The 16600-nt window shown below is 37.6% G+C and overlaps 1 protein-coding gene across 1 annotated transcript; it reads right to left on the minus strand.

Annotated features, from left to right (window-relative positions):
- Positions 1–542: 542 nt before the first annotated feature.
- haao (3-hydroxyanthranilate 3,4-dioxygenase) lies at positions 543–16126 on the minus strand. Its single transcript, XM_016278595.1, has 10 exons — positions 15946–16126; positions 15767–15845; positions 6448–6531; positions 6195–6301; positions 5858–5947; positions 4825–4868; positions 3988–4133; positions 3429–3497; positions 3212–3294; positions 543–2575 (listed from the first exon to the last, which is right to left on the minus strand). Exons 1-10 carry the CDS (start codon positions 16032–16034, stop codon positions 2500–2502), a joined length of 867 nt encoding a protein of 288 aa, XP_016134081.1. The 5' UTR covers positions 16035–16126; the 3' UTR covers positions 543–2499.
- Between the last annotated feature and the right edge of the window lie 474 nt (positions 16127–16600).

Here is a 16600-nt window from a genome sequence, read left to right on the forward strand (position 1 = left end):
GCGTTCACAGCAGCCTGGGATTGGTACTACACCCGTGACCATAGACTCGCGGGCCACACAAGTCTTTGGGCACTGCTTATTTACAGCTCTGCCATCTTCTTCATGGAGAGTCTAAGTGCGAGGTTGCAACAAAAGCACTGCCTCCTGCCAGTCAGGCTGACTGTCTACACTCTCTTCATCTATCTATGGGAGTTTAGCTGGGGGTTTCTGCTCAGGCTGTTCGGGGCCTGTCCTTGGGACTATTCAGAATTCAGGTATAACTTCATAGGTCTGGTGACGCTTGAATATGCTGTTCCCTGGGCGTTGGCAGCACTTATAGCTGAAAAACACGTTATCAGGAACACTTTGAAGATACGGCTAGATAAGTAGTTAATATAAACAGATAATAATAAACTGTTTAACAGAACATGTTAAAAATCGTTGACTTTGTATTGGGATAGAGTGTTAAGTAGGCCTGATAAATGCTACTATGCTAATAGAGTTCAACAATCGAGTTTCAGAAAGAAAAACCCCATTCATTTTCTCCATAGGAAAATTGATTGTTAATGATAATTTATTAACTTGTAAAGACAGACTTACTGTGAGCTACAAGGGTGTTAATCAGTGCTATAATCTGTTGTTGAAGCCAGCAGTCTTCATTATTCCATTGTTGTTTCTTTTTTTATTTTTTTTTTTATTTTTTTAATATTCCTGTTTAAGGGGCTGTTCACACAGAATACGTATTTGCGTCTAAAAACATGAGACACAGCACTCAGGAATGTTTTTTTTTTAAAAGCACAGCACAGAATGCTTTCTCCGCCATGTTGCCGTCAAATAAAACAGCTGCCATGCCAACTTGCTACTGTAAGCAAAAGCTCACAAAGCTTTCCCCGCCTCCAGGGGCTTCTGATTGGTCCACTGTTGTGGAACTGACATTGATGAGCGGCGCTGTGTGTAAAAGTTTAAATTCTTTTAACTTAACACAGAATATTAAAAACATGGTGCTCATGTGCTCGACACTGCAAGAGACACGGAGCGCAGCGACTATACACATCCATCTAGCGCATGTTTACATAGAAAAACTATGGAAAAGTAGCACATTGGAATGGGAAAACGCTTTCTGTGTGAACAGCCCCTAACTGCATAATAATAATAAAAATAAAATAAAAAACTACATTACCCATGATTCTGCATAGAAATCTCCACCATTCAGATAACTGAAGCAAGCAAATCCCACCCACTCCTGTGAAACACTGTGAAAGAAACTACCTACACTCTCAAACTACTTAAATATTTGTATATATTATACATATTTTTGAAATAAGCAAATATATGTTGTTACAAAATATGTTGTTTCCAATACACAATAAACATACTTAAAATAATGGTCTTATTTATCTTTATCTGTCATCTTTAATTTAATTATATAATTTTCAGGACTTCATGGGATTGTCTCTCACTTGTGATGTTGTGATTCACCTTGTAGCTGGTTGCTTTGGTTCATGGCTTACAACTCTTTAACAAAGACATTTTAAAAGTCTCTTTGGGAAAAATGAATGGGAAAAATACTTCCAAAACCAAGGGCGATGACAAAGTGGACCGCACTGTTGCACTAGATTGAAAAGCAAAAATAAAGCTCAATTTGAAATTCAAGAAAACATTTAGGTAGAATGCACATAACAACAACAACAACAATAATAATAATAATAGAAAAAAGTGTATATGTATATAACTGCCACTACAGGCAAGAATTGTTAGCACAATACCAACATTCTGGCTTTGGTATGAAACTAGCTCTGGTACCTCAGCATTGTTACCTTAGGCAGCAAATTATCAGCCTCACATAAGAGTGAAATAAAACTGTCAGGTCTACAAGTTCACCTTTTCTGTTTGCTCTGTTTGTTTTGCCGTATTTCACTTCTACAGCCCTGCTTTTCAATGAATTGAGGGCAGTGAACCGCATCTCACATGTTTACCTTCATTTCTATCACAGTGTGGCCAAGTGTGCTGGATAGCTGCCAAATATACTAGCTAGCTTTAACCACGCATTACCTAACACTATCTTAGCTTTATGCTCTATAAAACACCACTGAATAGCAGCATATTGTTGTCAGGTACCAAAATTTGACGGTACCACAGCATTTTACATTTTAGATACCAACTCGACCTACAGTACCAACACTGTAGCCAGTCAGTCTTATGTGATAGCTGCATTCATGAAATTAATATAGGAAAAATAATTTTGCTTTAGATATATATATTTTTTATTTATAGGTGTTGAATAAATTAAATTAAATTAAGCAATACTACTGATTATGATGGAGACTTGCCCTTACATTAATTGTATTTAAGAACCTTTTTATGGACTTGCACTTTGTCATGGATATTATGATTATTGTGGACATTATACTGTGGTGGGTACATAAGCATTACAATAAAAACTGCATTAGAATGAATGTCGTTATTAAAAACCGTTGATGCATTTGGTCCTAAACCAGTGTTCTTGTGTGTATATGTGTGTCAATAGGGTCTCTTCCTGTCTGGGTCTTGGGCAACATACAAAGCGACACAATCAAGTGATCGTTTCCACTGATACCTAAAAAAGCCACACACAAAAACAATAGAGTTAACAAACAGCTACCGCCATTCACACTGATATACAGGTGCATCTCAATAAATTAGAATGTCGTGGAAAAGTTCATTTATTTCAGTAATTCAACTCAAATTGTGAAACTCGTGTATTAAATAAATTAAATGCACACAGACTGAAGTAGTTTAAGTCTTTGGTTCTTTTAATTGTGATGATCTTGGCTCACATTTAACAAAAACCCACCAATTCACTAGCTCAACAAATTACAATATGGTGAAATGCCAATCAGCTAATCAACTCAAAACACCTGCAAAGGTTTCCTGAGCCTTCAAAATTGTCTCTCAGTTTGGTTCACCAGGCTACACAATCATGGGGAAGACTGCTGATCTGACAGTTGTCCAGAAGACAATCACTGACCACCTTCACAAGGAGGGTAAGCCACAAATGTTCATTGCCAAAGAAGCTGGCTGTTCACAGAGTGCTGTATCCAAGCATGTTAACAGAAAGTTGAGTGGAAAGTAAATACACAATTGGTTTTCTCTCACTGAGAATTCTTATCCCTTACAAACAGTTCTATCACTTAGCACGTATTAAACTATTAACACAAATGCTCATTGAAGAACAAATGAATACCACACTCACGCTGTCTCTCCAAAAATAAGAAGGCAATCCCCTATAGACAGATTGAACTCTTTGCCATTCATAAAGACGCTGGAGGACCCCTCCTAATTAGATTACAACAAAAAGTAGGAAAAGGAAAGTATAAGGCTGAAATAAAAATAAAGGACAGAGGGAACATAAAAAAGATAACTGAACTAAGAAATGGTGTAAACGGATGAAGGATAGATGAATGTTTTACCAGTTGCCAGATCCAGCCATCAGTTTGTCTTCTAGAGGTTTCAGATGTACCCGAACCAAAGAGAAACGTCTAACAGGCAGAAGGTCTCAGTCAGCATTGTGACACTTTACAATAAGGTTACATCTATCTATCTATCTATCGACCACACTGATTTGCTTAACAAAAATACTTTCTCTGTCTTTCCTGGAACAGGATTTTTATTTTTACTTTTTTAACAGTCAGTGCAAGACTCATTTCTCAATACATAGTCCAACTGTAAATCAGTACCTTTCTGTCCCGCCACTGTTGCATGAGTAAGACATAATTGGACAGGAGACAAACTGTGTGAACTACTTAAAAAAAACTGAGGTTCAAGTTGCAGAAGTTACGTTTCCTGTTCCTGTGATGGTCGATTCCGTTTGACAGACAGGCTCTGTCTCCATCTACCTTATGCATACGTCGATACCTTGCTGATGGGAAACTTCTCACAGTCAGACCTCTGATTAATGACCAGGATCTCATCTGACTGACTCCTGCAGGAAGTAGGACTGATTGGTTCAGCTAGGCTTCTTCTACCCACCTCAGTCTCAAACTGTGTTCCAAACATATCCACCGGCTGACCACTGGCCAGGGCAGGCTTCTGCTTTTCCACCCACTCTCTGAAGCAGAACGGTGCCATCACCTTCATAGTGTTGAGTGGGTAAGGGGTTGGCTTGATGGGTTCAGCTGCAAAAATTAAACAGTTACTGGATTAACAGAATTATTATACACAAGTAAGCACAGCATACAATGGACACTTAATATGATGTTCAAGGGAATATAATGATGTTGGTTTTAGGACTTGCTTAAAGGAATAGTTCACCTGAAAATTAAAATTTACTGAAAATGTACTCACCCACAGGCCATCCGAGATGTAGATGAGATTGTTTCATCGTTGTATCAAATTTGGAGAGATTTAGCGTTACATCACTTGCTCACCAATGGATCCTCTGCAGTGAATGGGTGGTGTCAGAATGAGAGTCCAAACAGCTGATAAAAACATCATGATAATCTACATGTCTCAAGTTTGACGTCTCATTCTGATGGCACCCATTCACTGTAGAGGATCTATTGGTGAGCAAGTGATGTAATGCTAAATCTCTAAAGTCTGGTTTGACGAAGAAAGTAAATTTTACAGAAATTTTCATTTTGGGTGAACTGTGCCTTTAAGGTGCCATGGGAATGAGGCCTGACACTGACATTACTTGTTATTTCACAAAACCTTCCGCTATAGGGAAAGAACAAATCCTTTGTACAGAAGACCTCTGAACAACAGCACTCTGCAGTAATGGCATGTTAAATATAAGGGCATTTAACCTTGTTTCATCATGCATGAATCACAATAAACAACAACAGTAACGTGAACAACTGTATTTACCTGGATCAGGCTTTCCTGTTTTATTCTGTTTGGAATCCATAAACCTGACGTATACAAATGCAACTCATTATTTGTACATACATGCATACGCACACAAAATTGACAGGACTGAGATACATATATATATATACACACACACACACACACACATTTTAGTGCCTAAATTATAGTGACTGCATCTAATAAATATTTTTGCTATTATATGTTAGAATTCATTATACATGTTTAAGCCATTATAAGGTATTCAGCTTCGGGCACATCCCTATAAAAATGTGTAGTTGATATATGTAAACTATGAAGGGAACAGAAATACATGTAAATTGCATTTACCACCATATTCAGTTTTATCCGAATACAGATACAGATATAAACCATTTTGATATTGCTACAGATACGGTTTAAAATATTGGCTTCGCTGCACACCTATAGTGTGTGTGTGTGTGTGTGTGTGCGCGCTCGCGTTTTTGTGATTTATGAGGACACAAATTTGTATAATGACATGGGTATGACATAGGTACATAGGTAAGAAGGTGATTTATGAGGACATTTTGAGTGTCCCCATATTTTAAAAGGCTTATAAATCATTCAGAATGAGTTTTTTTTTTTTTTAATCTAAAAATACAGAAAGTTTCCTCTAAGAGGTGGGTTTAGGTGTAGTTTTGGTGTAGGGCAATAGAAAATACGGTTTGTACAATATGTATAAAAAACATTAAACCTATGGAATGTCCCCACAATTCACAAAAACAAACCTGTGTGTGTGTGTGTGTGTGTGCGTGCACATATTAAAAGGATTTCTGGTGAAATTATTTTCTAAAATGATCATGTAACAGGAAGACTGGAGTAATGCCTGCTGAAATTTCAGCTTTGACAACACAGGAATATGTTTGTTTTTTTTTAACTAAGTTTTAATGTTTTTAATTTAATGTATGTTTTTAAATGGTAATACTATTTCACAATCTTACTGTTTAACTTTTTTTAAACATAAAAAGTCAATAATAAAAACGATTTATTAAGAGAAACACTGGTGACTTACTCTTTGATGATGGGAACAAGTTGGGTTCCCAGGTTCTCACAGTAGAACCAACGTTCAAACAAGACATCTGTACTATTATCCACAAAGTACCTAGCAGGAGGGAAATTAAACCATCTTTTTATCACTAACGCACATCTTTTATCCTTTATTCCACAATTTAGTTGTGTCTAATAGCATTGTTGTCCAGGTAAGGGTACAGAAACATCAATAGGCAAGTGTATGATCTTGAGGTCACAAGTAATTACCAATGCGTGTTGGAGTTGACTTGAGAGTATGGTTAGAGGAAAGGTAGGCGTAATGTAGGATAGATGTGTCTGGGAGAAGTATCCCATGGTACCTGAGGCCATCTGTCTCTGAGCGAAGCCTCCTCCTCTCCACCACTAGCCCTACTGTGTTTGCGTATCTCTGAGGAGAGTGGGGAATCCGCGCTGGAAGAAGGAACATCTGAGAATAGCGGCAAAAACAAGGCTTTTGAGAATACAAAACGTCTTTATAGACTAAAATGGCTTGACATGAATAAAGCCTATCAGACAAACAGCAGAGCCCTTTCAGAGGCAGCACCCACTGAGACAAATCCAGATGATGCTCACCTCTCCTTCTCGAATGTGTATGTCTTTATGCTTGCCATTCTCTATCACTTTCACAACCATGTCGCCCCTCACCTGGTAAAAGAGCTGTGACAAAAAGGCAATGAAACAGGAAGTCAGTGTGAAGAATATCTGTGAACTGTGGATAACAAATATTTCACTTGTTTCCCTTTGTTGGAAATCGTTAGCCTTATAACTGTGACCTGTATTACAAATGTAGTGCCGTTGTGTCAGAAACAGTTATAGCCTTGGAATAAAACTGCATGCTAGATGGGGCACAAGTGTTTTTTTTCTTCCAAAGAAAATCTAACCCTGTGAACTTTATCTGATTAAATAACTTTACAGTCAAACCTTCACAAAGCTTAAATTACACTCAACATAAGACTTATGTAACATATTGTGTCTCAAAAGTAAACTCTCATCATGTGTGGAAAATCTAGAGCAAATATAGCCATGACTGAGATGGATGGTTTGCACTGACCTCTAGTGACCAAGATTAAAACATTAAACAATGAACCAATGAGACCAATGAGAGTCCCGACTGGCTCACAAAACTTACAGTGGGTAAAGAAAATAATCAACCCCTTTAAAATAATCAAATTTTTGTTGTGTTGCAGCCTGAAATGAAGACGGACACAGTTTTTGTTTTATCCAGCTTTATTTACTCAGTGCAACTTATAACATCCAAGATATGTCAGAAAAAAAATACAAATAAATAAAAAAAAACCTTGTGTCAGTATTTTGGTGAACCACCGTTTGCTTTAATTACAGCCTTTAGTTCTGTTGAGATATGTCTCTGTCTCTAAAAGCTTTGCACATCTAGACTTTGTCATATTTGCCCACTCTTCTGTGCAGAACTGCTCAAGTTCAGTTAAATTTGATGATGACCGTTTGTGGACTGCAGTCTTCAAGTCATTCCAGAGATTTACAGTGGGGTTTAAGTCTGGGCTCTGACTAGGCCATGCAAGAACATTCACTCTTTTTTCCGTTTGCCACTGTGTGCTTTGGGTCATTGTTGGAAGGTAAACCTTCTTCCCATTGACAACTTCCTGGCAGAGGGCAGCAGATTTTCCTGAAGAATTTGACTGTTTTGCCCCATTCACTTCTTCTTCTATCCTGACAAGTGCTCCAGTCCCTGCTGCAGAGAAACACCCCCATAACAGTATATTACAACATCCATGCTTTACTGGAGGAATGCTGTTATTTGGATGGTGAGCTGTATTGGATTTCTGCCAGACATATCGTTTGGTGTTGAAGCCAAATAATCACATTTTAGTCTCATCTGCCTCAGAATCTTCAAGGTGTGTTTTGGCAAAGCTCAGTCTGACTGCATGTGGCCTTTCTTGAGGAGTGTCTTTTTTCTTGCAACACAAATACAAGCCACATTTGTGGAGAATTTGTGATATTGTTGTCACATGCACACAATGATCACTCTTTGTCATAAATTCCTGCAGCTGATTCAGAGTTGCTGTAGGCCTCTTGGTTGCCTCTCTGACCGGTTTCCTCCGGCTCTTTCATCCGGTTTGGAGCGACATCCTGATCCAGGGAGGGTCTGTGTTGTACAAAATACCTTCCACTTCTTAATAATAGACTTCCCTGTGCCTCTAGGCATTGATAAAGCCTTTGAGTTTTTTTTTTTTTTTCTTTTTTTTTTTTTGTATCTCTCTCCTGACTTGTGCCTGTCCACTTTATCCCAGAGATCTTTTGACAGCCTTGCCTTAACACCCATAGTTAATTGTTGTCTTCAGTTGCACTACCAAAGACTGAAATGCTCCAGGAAAGCTCTTTTCATGCTGAGCTGATCAAAATTACTACAGATGATCACAGTTGAAAGTCAAATGGCTTTGTGTGCCATTGAGAAGGTGATTAGCTACACCTGAATGAGTTTACAAGTCATTTTTAGGAGGGGGCTGATCCTTTTTTCAACTTAGTGATTCAGATTTTTTTTTTCTTTTCTTTTTTTTCTGTTGGTGTTATATCGTTCACTTGGATGTTTGAGTAAATACAGCTGGATAAAACAAAAACTGTGTCAGTCTTCATTTCAGGCTGCAACAAAATGTGATTATTTTAAGTACCCACTACCTACACTGTAAAAAATAAGTGTAATTTTAACTGTAAAATTTTTTAAAAATGCTACGGAAAAAAATGTTAATAGGTTAACAATAAGTTCCTGTACTATATACAGGGAAAAACTGTAAAATATCTAACCAGACATTTCATGTAATTTTACAGTAAACTGCTGTTAATTTTACAGTTTTTTAGAAGTAAAAATAACAAATCAATGTATAATTTACAGTTAAAAACTGTAAACTGATATTCCCAGAATTCCCTGCACGACACTCCACATTTGAAAGTATTTTGTTTAAATAATCATGTTTTTTTTTTAAAGTTTTTGTTATTAGTTATGTATATTTGGGCTTTATGTTACATCTTCTGTTGTTTAATGAAAGTGTAATACATTATATAAGTATCATGTGTGTTACCATGATGGTGTTTTGTGTTTGAATGAATGACTCTGTGCACCTTCTATATATTAGTATATACTTCTGCTTGTGGCGAAGCTGCTTGTGATGAGCTTTGATTCTTCATGTGGCTTTCTCTTTTACCACCTGCATTATTATGGTGGTTGTCAATATTTTCATGGTACAAAACAGATTTTAATAGCAGTGTGCATTGTTGAATTTACTGGTTTACATTCAAATTTTCCTGTTTGTAAATTACAGTTTTATACTGTAAAATTTTGAGGTTTTGGCCGTAAATGTGTTTACAGTTTTTCTGTATTTTTCACAAAATTATTCTGGCAACCACAGGCTGCCAAAATTATTTTGTAAAAACTACAGAATTTTTTTTTACAGTGTACGTAATAAAAAAAATATACAAATAAATAAAATTGTGAGCTGCTCACCAAGAGTCAATTCTATTAACTTCCTGCAGTCATTTGATTTGGAAATGTGCCACTGTAAATGTGCTGTAAACGACAGAAGTACAGACCAGAGTAAAGAAAAACCCCTAAAACTAGCCAATCAGAAATTATTTGTGCTTGTAAATCATTTTGTGTGCTGAAAACGGGTTGGCTGACATGTCTTCGTAGGGCGGGGCTTTGGAGAAATTGTGTGTGGGTAAAGTTAACAAAATGCTGAAGTTTAGCAAAATTACTGAAATTGCTTACAGCACCTTTAATTAACATAACAGTTAACATAGTGACATAATAATCAGTTTCTTAATGCTGATATTGTGCAGGGCTGCGTTTCTCGATAACGATTGATCTTAGAGCTTAAGAGCGTTTTCTACGAGTCATTTTACGATCAGTCATTATTATTTCACATGTGTTTCACAAAAATGCACTTAACACGATAGCACGCAGCTGTGCTTTCAAGTGCTACTTAAGAGTCGCTATCCATTTGTCAAGTGCTGAAATGTCACGTTGTAGAATGGCTAGTCATTGTCGAACATGCTTGTTGTGATAGCAATCCATCTAATTTCTTATTTCCGTTGCTTAGTCTACTTGTGTGAACGTGTATTGAACTCAAATAACATAAAAAGTCCTGTAATTTCTTCTTGAGCAAGTTTAAAAACAAAAATTAACTGGAAATGTTGCACGGTCAAAACACGTATCGCTCAATTCTTGCATAACACAAATTCAAACGGTCCATGCCAGAAACGACATCAGCATCATTTTCGATAATTATATGAAACCTTAATTATTTAAGTAGAATTATGTAGCGTCTGGACCAATCAAACACACAATATATATTTAGTTTTTATATTTAACAAATACTCTGTAACCCCCCTCAGTTAAAAAGCCATATGAGGACCCATGAACCCTTCCCCCCGGAATGCGTAACACCCCTGGAAGCCGAACCGGCCCCTTGTTGCATGGCAACCAACGCTGATATCACTGGGTTTATTGGCCAAAAGAATGTAAAGCAGGGAAAATCCCTGCATGTCCCAGGACAAAGGCAGAATAGAAATGGACTGTGCTCTAATTAATTCATAGGAAAACCTTTCTTTGAATGATTTAGCAATTACGTTATCCACACAATTGCTTATTTCACACCTATATCAATAAACAAATAACTTGTGGCTCTTACATTTATATTTTGAAATGTTTAGCCTAATTATCTTCACCTGATGTGCATTTGCTACTAGGAGAAAAATCTATATAAGCACATACATCGGAGTGGAGACACTAGCAAAATGGCTGAAACCAAAAAACAAGGAAAATACATTTTTCAAAAAGAGGAAATTAATATAATTTTAGAGGAGGTGGAGCTACAAAAACATTTAATTTTCAGCAGGTTTAAGGGCAGTCATACAAATAAAGAAAAATTAAAAAATCTGGGACGATATTGGCACAAAACTAACTGCAACAAGGGGCATTAAAAGATCAGGGAAGGAGGTCAGGAAGAAGTGGCAGGACTATTCAAGCCTTGCTAAAAGAAAAAGGGCACAGCAGAGGACAACAATTAATAAAATAGGTGGTGAGCCTAATGACGCCCCCCTTCTTACAGCAGAAGAAGAAAAGGCACTGTCAATCCTTGGAACAATTGCCTCAGATGGGATTTGTGGTGGTATTGACCTCCATGGAGGAGAAGGTTTGTGTCAACCTGAACCTGAGTCAGTTCCATCATGCTCGCAAGAGCAATCAGGTTCACCTCCTATTGGCAGACACCTACCATCTCCAAGTCCTCCCACCAGTTCATCCATGCACCAGCCTCAATCTTCAATTGTTCAGGCTACAGCCACAACACCTCAGCGATTTGAGAATGTCTGTGGTTGTAGTCAGGACTTAGTGCAGCTGGAGCGAGAGAAACTAGATGTTCTAAAAGACATCAGACAATCTCTTAAAGAGGCCAATGAGATGGACAACAACATTCAGAAGCAAATCATTGAACTCAAGAAGGCCAAGCTGGCTTTGGAAGAGAGGAGAATGGCACTGGAGGAGATTAGATTTACAAGGCCCTCCATTTCAGTGCAAATTATCTTGCCAGATGAGTCAGGTAATATTGTTTAATGTTGTTTAATCATTAGTAATTATATGTTTTAATATATGTTGTGAAACATGAAATATTATTTTCCATAGGACTCATCACATTGTGCAATGTCTTTTGCAGATCCTGAGGAACAAACCACAAACTTGAATCAAACAATAAAAAAAACCTGTTTAAATTCAATGTTTTGATGTTTGTTAAAGGTCCTAATTGAACTATGGCCTAATCCTGGCTTAGTCTAAACCCTTTTTGTTGAAACCAGTCCATATGGCTTGCCTGCTTATTTTTGAAAAGTACTACAAGTAGCATTTAAATTGGAAACACTTACAATAAGAATACTTCTGCTGTAGTATTTCATAAGACTTAGGCTTTGAGTGGTTTAAGGTAATTTTTTATAAACGTGCCTTAGAAAAAACATGACTGGTGTCCATCTTGAGACAAAACAAAAGCACTGATATATTTTAAGATCAGTCAGAGCAAGTTTATTTCAGTTGAAACAGCTCAGACTTGCATTTTAGTCTGGGACTAGGCTTAAGCCTTGTCTGTGAAACTGGGGGTATATGTTTTATTACAGCTTGAGTCTCGAGGGTGTATGTGGCTATTTACAATTAACTTTATATATTATTAGGGCCCATCTATTATGTAGCCTATCCATTTCTATAGGTGCAGAAAAAGGTTTATTGTGCACATTCTTTATCAGTACTGTTGTATATATAAATGTACTGTACATATGTATACATTTATAAAAGCACAACCTTTGGCCATTATGAACCTTACAAGAGAATAAATTCAGGGAAGAGGTAATTAATGCAATTTCTAAAATCAGGGATTCAGTTTCTTCAAGTGGGGCCTTCTGCAATTAGGTAGAACCAACAGGCAGTGTGTGATATGTGAATATTATCACAGCATGAAAATCTTTAATCACATGGTTCATGCGAGCAATTTTAGGATAGTATATAAAGTTCACACTTCAGTAGTCTTGCAGAGGAAATCATGGCTGCACTACAGCGAGTTTTTCAGTTGAGAGTGGGGCAAAGGGAAAGGCAAAGACAGAGACGACCACGGAGTAGACTGTTTACTATAAATGCCTTGATCAGGCAGCATCAAAATCCTCTGGATATGCTTGATGATATGGCTGTCATTGACAGATACCATCTGCCACGAGGAGAAATAGTCCAACTGCTCAATGTCTTTGGGCCTCAGCTGATGTGTGCTACAAGGAGGAATTTTGCCTTGTCCCCTGATGTGCAACTCTTAGCTGCTCTGAGATATTATGCAACAGGCAGTTTCCTTCAGGTTCTTGGTGATGGACTTGGACTAAGTAAAGCATCTGTGTCAAGAGCTGTACAAGCAGTCACCTATGCATTGCTTCCACTTGCTGCTGAACACATTCAATTTCCAGCATCAAGACAGGCCATGTCAGACATACAGGAGTATTTTTTAACTCATTACCATATACCACAAGTCACTGGAGTGATTGATGGTACTTTAATCCCCATCAGTACACCATCTGTGGATGGCCATATATATATATATATATATGCCACAAAGGTTATCCAGCAATCAACAGCCAGGTGATCTGTGATCATAAGTGTTTGATCACAGACATTGTTGCAAGGTGGCCTGGGAGCACGCATGACTCCTTTATCTTTAGCAACTCATCTGTGGGTCAAGACGCCCAAAACTCACAGGGACAGTGGAGGCTGCTTGGGGACAGCGGATATCCACTGAGGCCATATCTGTTCACCCCTGTTGCTAATCCTGTCAATAACAGGGAAGCAGATTTCAATGAGACTCACCGTGTTGCCCGAAGTATTGTAGAGCGCACTTTAGGGTGGTGGAAGCTACGCTTTCTCTTCTCTTTCTCTTTGTGCCACAAAAGTGCTGTGCTGTAATAACAGTAACAGCTATGTTGCACAACATTACAGTGCGGGCAAGAGTGCCCTTGGACATCAGGGAGGAAGATGAAGAGGTGGAGGAAGAGAATGAAGATGGCATGAGACCTCATGATGACCAACCAAGACATGTTCAACACATGGCTGGGTTTCATGCACGCCAGCAAGTCATTGACACATTTGTTTGAGTTCCTCCTTTATTTTTTCCCTCTTTAAAGCACATTAAAGACAAGCCATTTCCCTGTTAAATACAACATTTTTACTCTCCATATACAGCAGTGTACTTTTTCATTCTATAATTTATTTGTGTTCAGTCATGTCATTTTTATATTATTTCTTTATTCATTATTATTTCTATATCGAATTATGTGTAATGAGTTTTAAAAAATGAATAAAAAATATACGCAAAAACAAAATAAAAAAGTCACATTGAAGAGAAGTAAATTTTAAGTGCAATTTGCTGGTTGTCCAGCAGGTGACCTCATAACTCTGTCTCTTTACTATGCACTTAGGGATTTACAATTACTCCAGGGCACTCATAGATCTACGAAGATTTTCAAGTACTACTTAAAGGGGTCATATTATGCGATTTCAAGTTAACTTTCTCTTTGGAGTGTTACAAGCTCTTGGTGCATACAGAAGATCTGTAAAGTTGCAAAGACTAAAGTCTCAAATCCAAAGAGATATTCTTTATAAAAGATAAGAGTCAACCACGCCTACCTAAAACACCTCGGTCTAACACGCCCCCACATATCTATGTGGAAATATTAACATAATGCCGCCCAAATGTGCACGCAAAGAAAGAAGGCGTGGTTTCAGGAACAGCAGTAGTGTTGATGCAGCCATGTCAGGGAGACACTGTGTGATTCAGTGCGAAAGCAAAAGCACTTTATTTGGCCTTCCGGAAGTAGATGCAATTAGGAATCATTGGTTAAGATTTATTTACAACAGAACAGCACAACCCAGATGTTCGAATTTGTGCAACGCATTTTATGGACGACAGTTTTTTTAACCTAGAAGAGTACAAGGCTGGCTGTGCACAAAGGCTATTTCTAAAAAAAAAAAGGGTCAATTCCGACTTTGCTATGACAAGCTGGCGCTTCTGAATCAGTGACTGTAAGTATGTTTTGTTATTTGTTTAAGTATTTGCTATTGACTGTTCAAATGCGGAGTTTTGCGCAGCGCAGAGTAACACGCCGCGTGTGTGTGTGTGTGTGTGTGTGTGAGGGGAACAGGGTCACATCACAGGAGAGTGAACTGCCTGTCAGAAATCATAGCACGTCAGCAGTCTTAAATGCAGCTTGTGTACTGCATCTTCACTGTGTCTGTCACGCGACTCTGTTGCCCTTTTCGGGCTTGAACTGATGGTAAAACTAACGACATTATTAACTGTCTTGATATTTACCTTGAAAGCTGAAGCGATTATAGTAAGGGGCGTTACATTTCTGACGGGTGCTTGTGGTGTTCGGCCAATCACAATGCACTGGGTCAGCTGGCCAATCAGAGCAGACTGTGCTTTTAAAAGGAGGGGGCTTTGTTAAAAACGACGTTTGAGAGAGGCGGGGCATAGAGGACCTACAATAATGTACAGTATTTGAAAAATAATGTGTTTTTTGAACATTAAAGCATGTCAACATATTCTGTTACACCAAATAATGATCTTTAAAATAGCATCATATGACCCCTTTAAGTTACGATGGTTTTGGGATATGGTCCACGAGTCTAAGATGATTCGTACGATCGTTTTTACGATCAACTTAGGCATACGATGCTTTTGAGAAATGCAGCCCAGGTTGTTATGTATTTTACTTTATTGGTGGTGCTTTCGCTCAAGTTGTCACATTTGGTTATCTTGGCAAATAAGTCATGCATATTATGCTGTAAATATATAAAACTTTAATGCAACTAAATGATACTTAGAGTTCACTGATTTTTGTAGCCAAACATTATAAAATCATGAAAGACAATAAAGTGTGAACGACTCTTAAATACAAATGTGCTCTCAGAAGCAACAGGGAATTGCATCATCACAAAGACTTTGTCCCCATTAAAAAATGCAAAGTGAAGAACTATTGCAGTCCATGTACTGAAATGTAAGCCATTCGGTTGTGGTGTAAATCCTAAGCAATAATTAACAAGTGGAGAGCTTCAAAGCAGTTGAACATAACGCTGTCAATATCAGATCATCTTTAATTAATAGTGTTGCCCTCTTGTCCTTTTCCTGAAAAATCTAATCCCACAGCTGCTGCGTCTCAAGCACTAACTTTTTGTGAACACCATGGCTAATTCTGTCCTTATCACTTGTTAGCCTTCTTGGGTCTGATTCTCAGAATGCAGTACAGTTAATTAAAATAAAAAAGGAAGTCAGCTAAACTTAAAAGAACATGTCTTGTTAATTTGTAGCTTTTTCTATTTGGTACATGAATAGCACCTCACCTCTTCCCCTTCCTCAATGTGATAATCCTTCCTTACGTTTGGACCACCAACATACATAATATTCAGTTGATAAAAGAACCTAAAACACAATGTAAAAACAAGGCTTATTTTTTTTGTAAATGTAAATATATAATGGCATATTTTTGGTTGTTTGTGAAAGATCATTTTAACTCACTTACATTAATTTGTTGCATACAGGAGGTAGGAATGAACTCTCATTCTCAGCAATCCACTTGTCAATGTTCACATGAAGAGACTGGTTGGTCATTTTTCTCTAATTTGAGAATACAGCAAGATGCTTGCAATAATCTGTCTGAGTAGGCAACAACGTTCTGAGCGGTGGTTTATTCCATCAGGGAATTTGCGACAAACTACCTTTGAGTTATTGAATAATGGGGGTGGTGCTTATGCATGCAGAATGTGACCGTGAGGTTGAAATCCATGTTTACGCAGCAGTAACCTATCAGTGCTGACACCGCAGCATAAACCTGCATTTCAGTATAAAGACCATTTATTTACAAGGTTTTGTGTGGAATAAGTTCTGCATTTGCATTTAATTGACTCAGTACTGATGGTCCAGCAGGTTCATGACCTGCTTCACCAGTCCTCTGGAACCATATTTGGTTAAATACACTGAAGCCCTGAGATAAACTTAATTATAAAATACAGTTTTGATTCTGGGCCTAAGATGCCCACTACCACCATTCAATAACCCAAAACTAAATTCATATTTTATGACATTTAGAATGCAAAACTAATTCATTTATTATGAAAAACATCCATCATCTGTTCATCAAAACATATTTAAATACCAGTATTCAAACATTATAGATA

Source organism: Sinocyclocheilus grahami, unplaced genomic scaffold (assembly GCF_001515645.1).
Source record: "Sinocyclocheilus grahami isolate Dianchi unplaced genomic scaffold, SAMN03320097.WGS_v1.1 scaffold123.1, whole genome shotgun sequence".
Lineage (NCBI taxonomy): Eukaryota > Metazoa > Chordata > Actinopteri > Cypriniformes > Cyprinidae > Sinocyclocheilus > Sinocyclocheilus grahami.

Bases quoted from the DNA above. Each gene is read 5' to 3' on its own strand.
- haao (XM_016278595.1), bottom strand. From the start codon at position 16,034: ATGACCAACCAGTCTCTTCATGTGAACATTGACAAGTGGATTGCTGAG. The intron at 6,532-15,766 runs GTGAGGTGCTAT...TTTTTGTCACAG, and splicing joins ACATTGAGGAAGGGGAAGAG to CTCTTTTACCAGGTGAGGGG. The intron at 5,948-6,194 runs GTACCATGGGAT...CCCTCCTGCTAG, and splicing joins TCAGAGACAGATGGCCTCAG to GTACTTTGTGGATAATAGTA.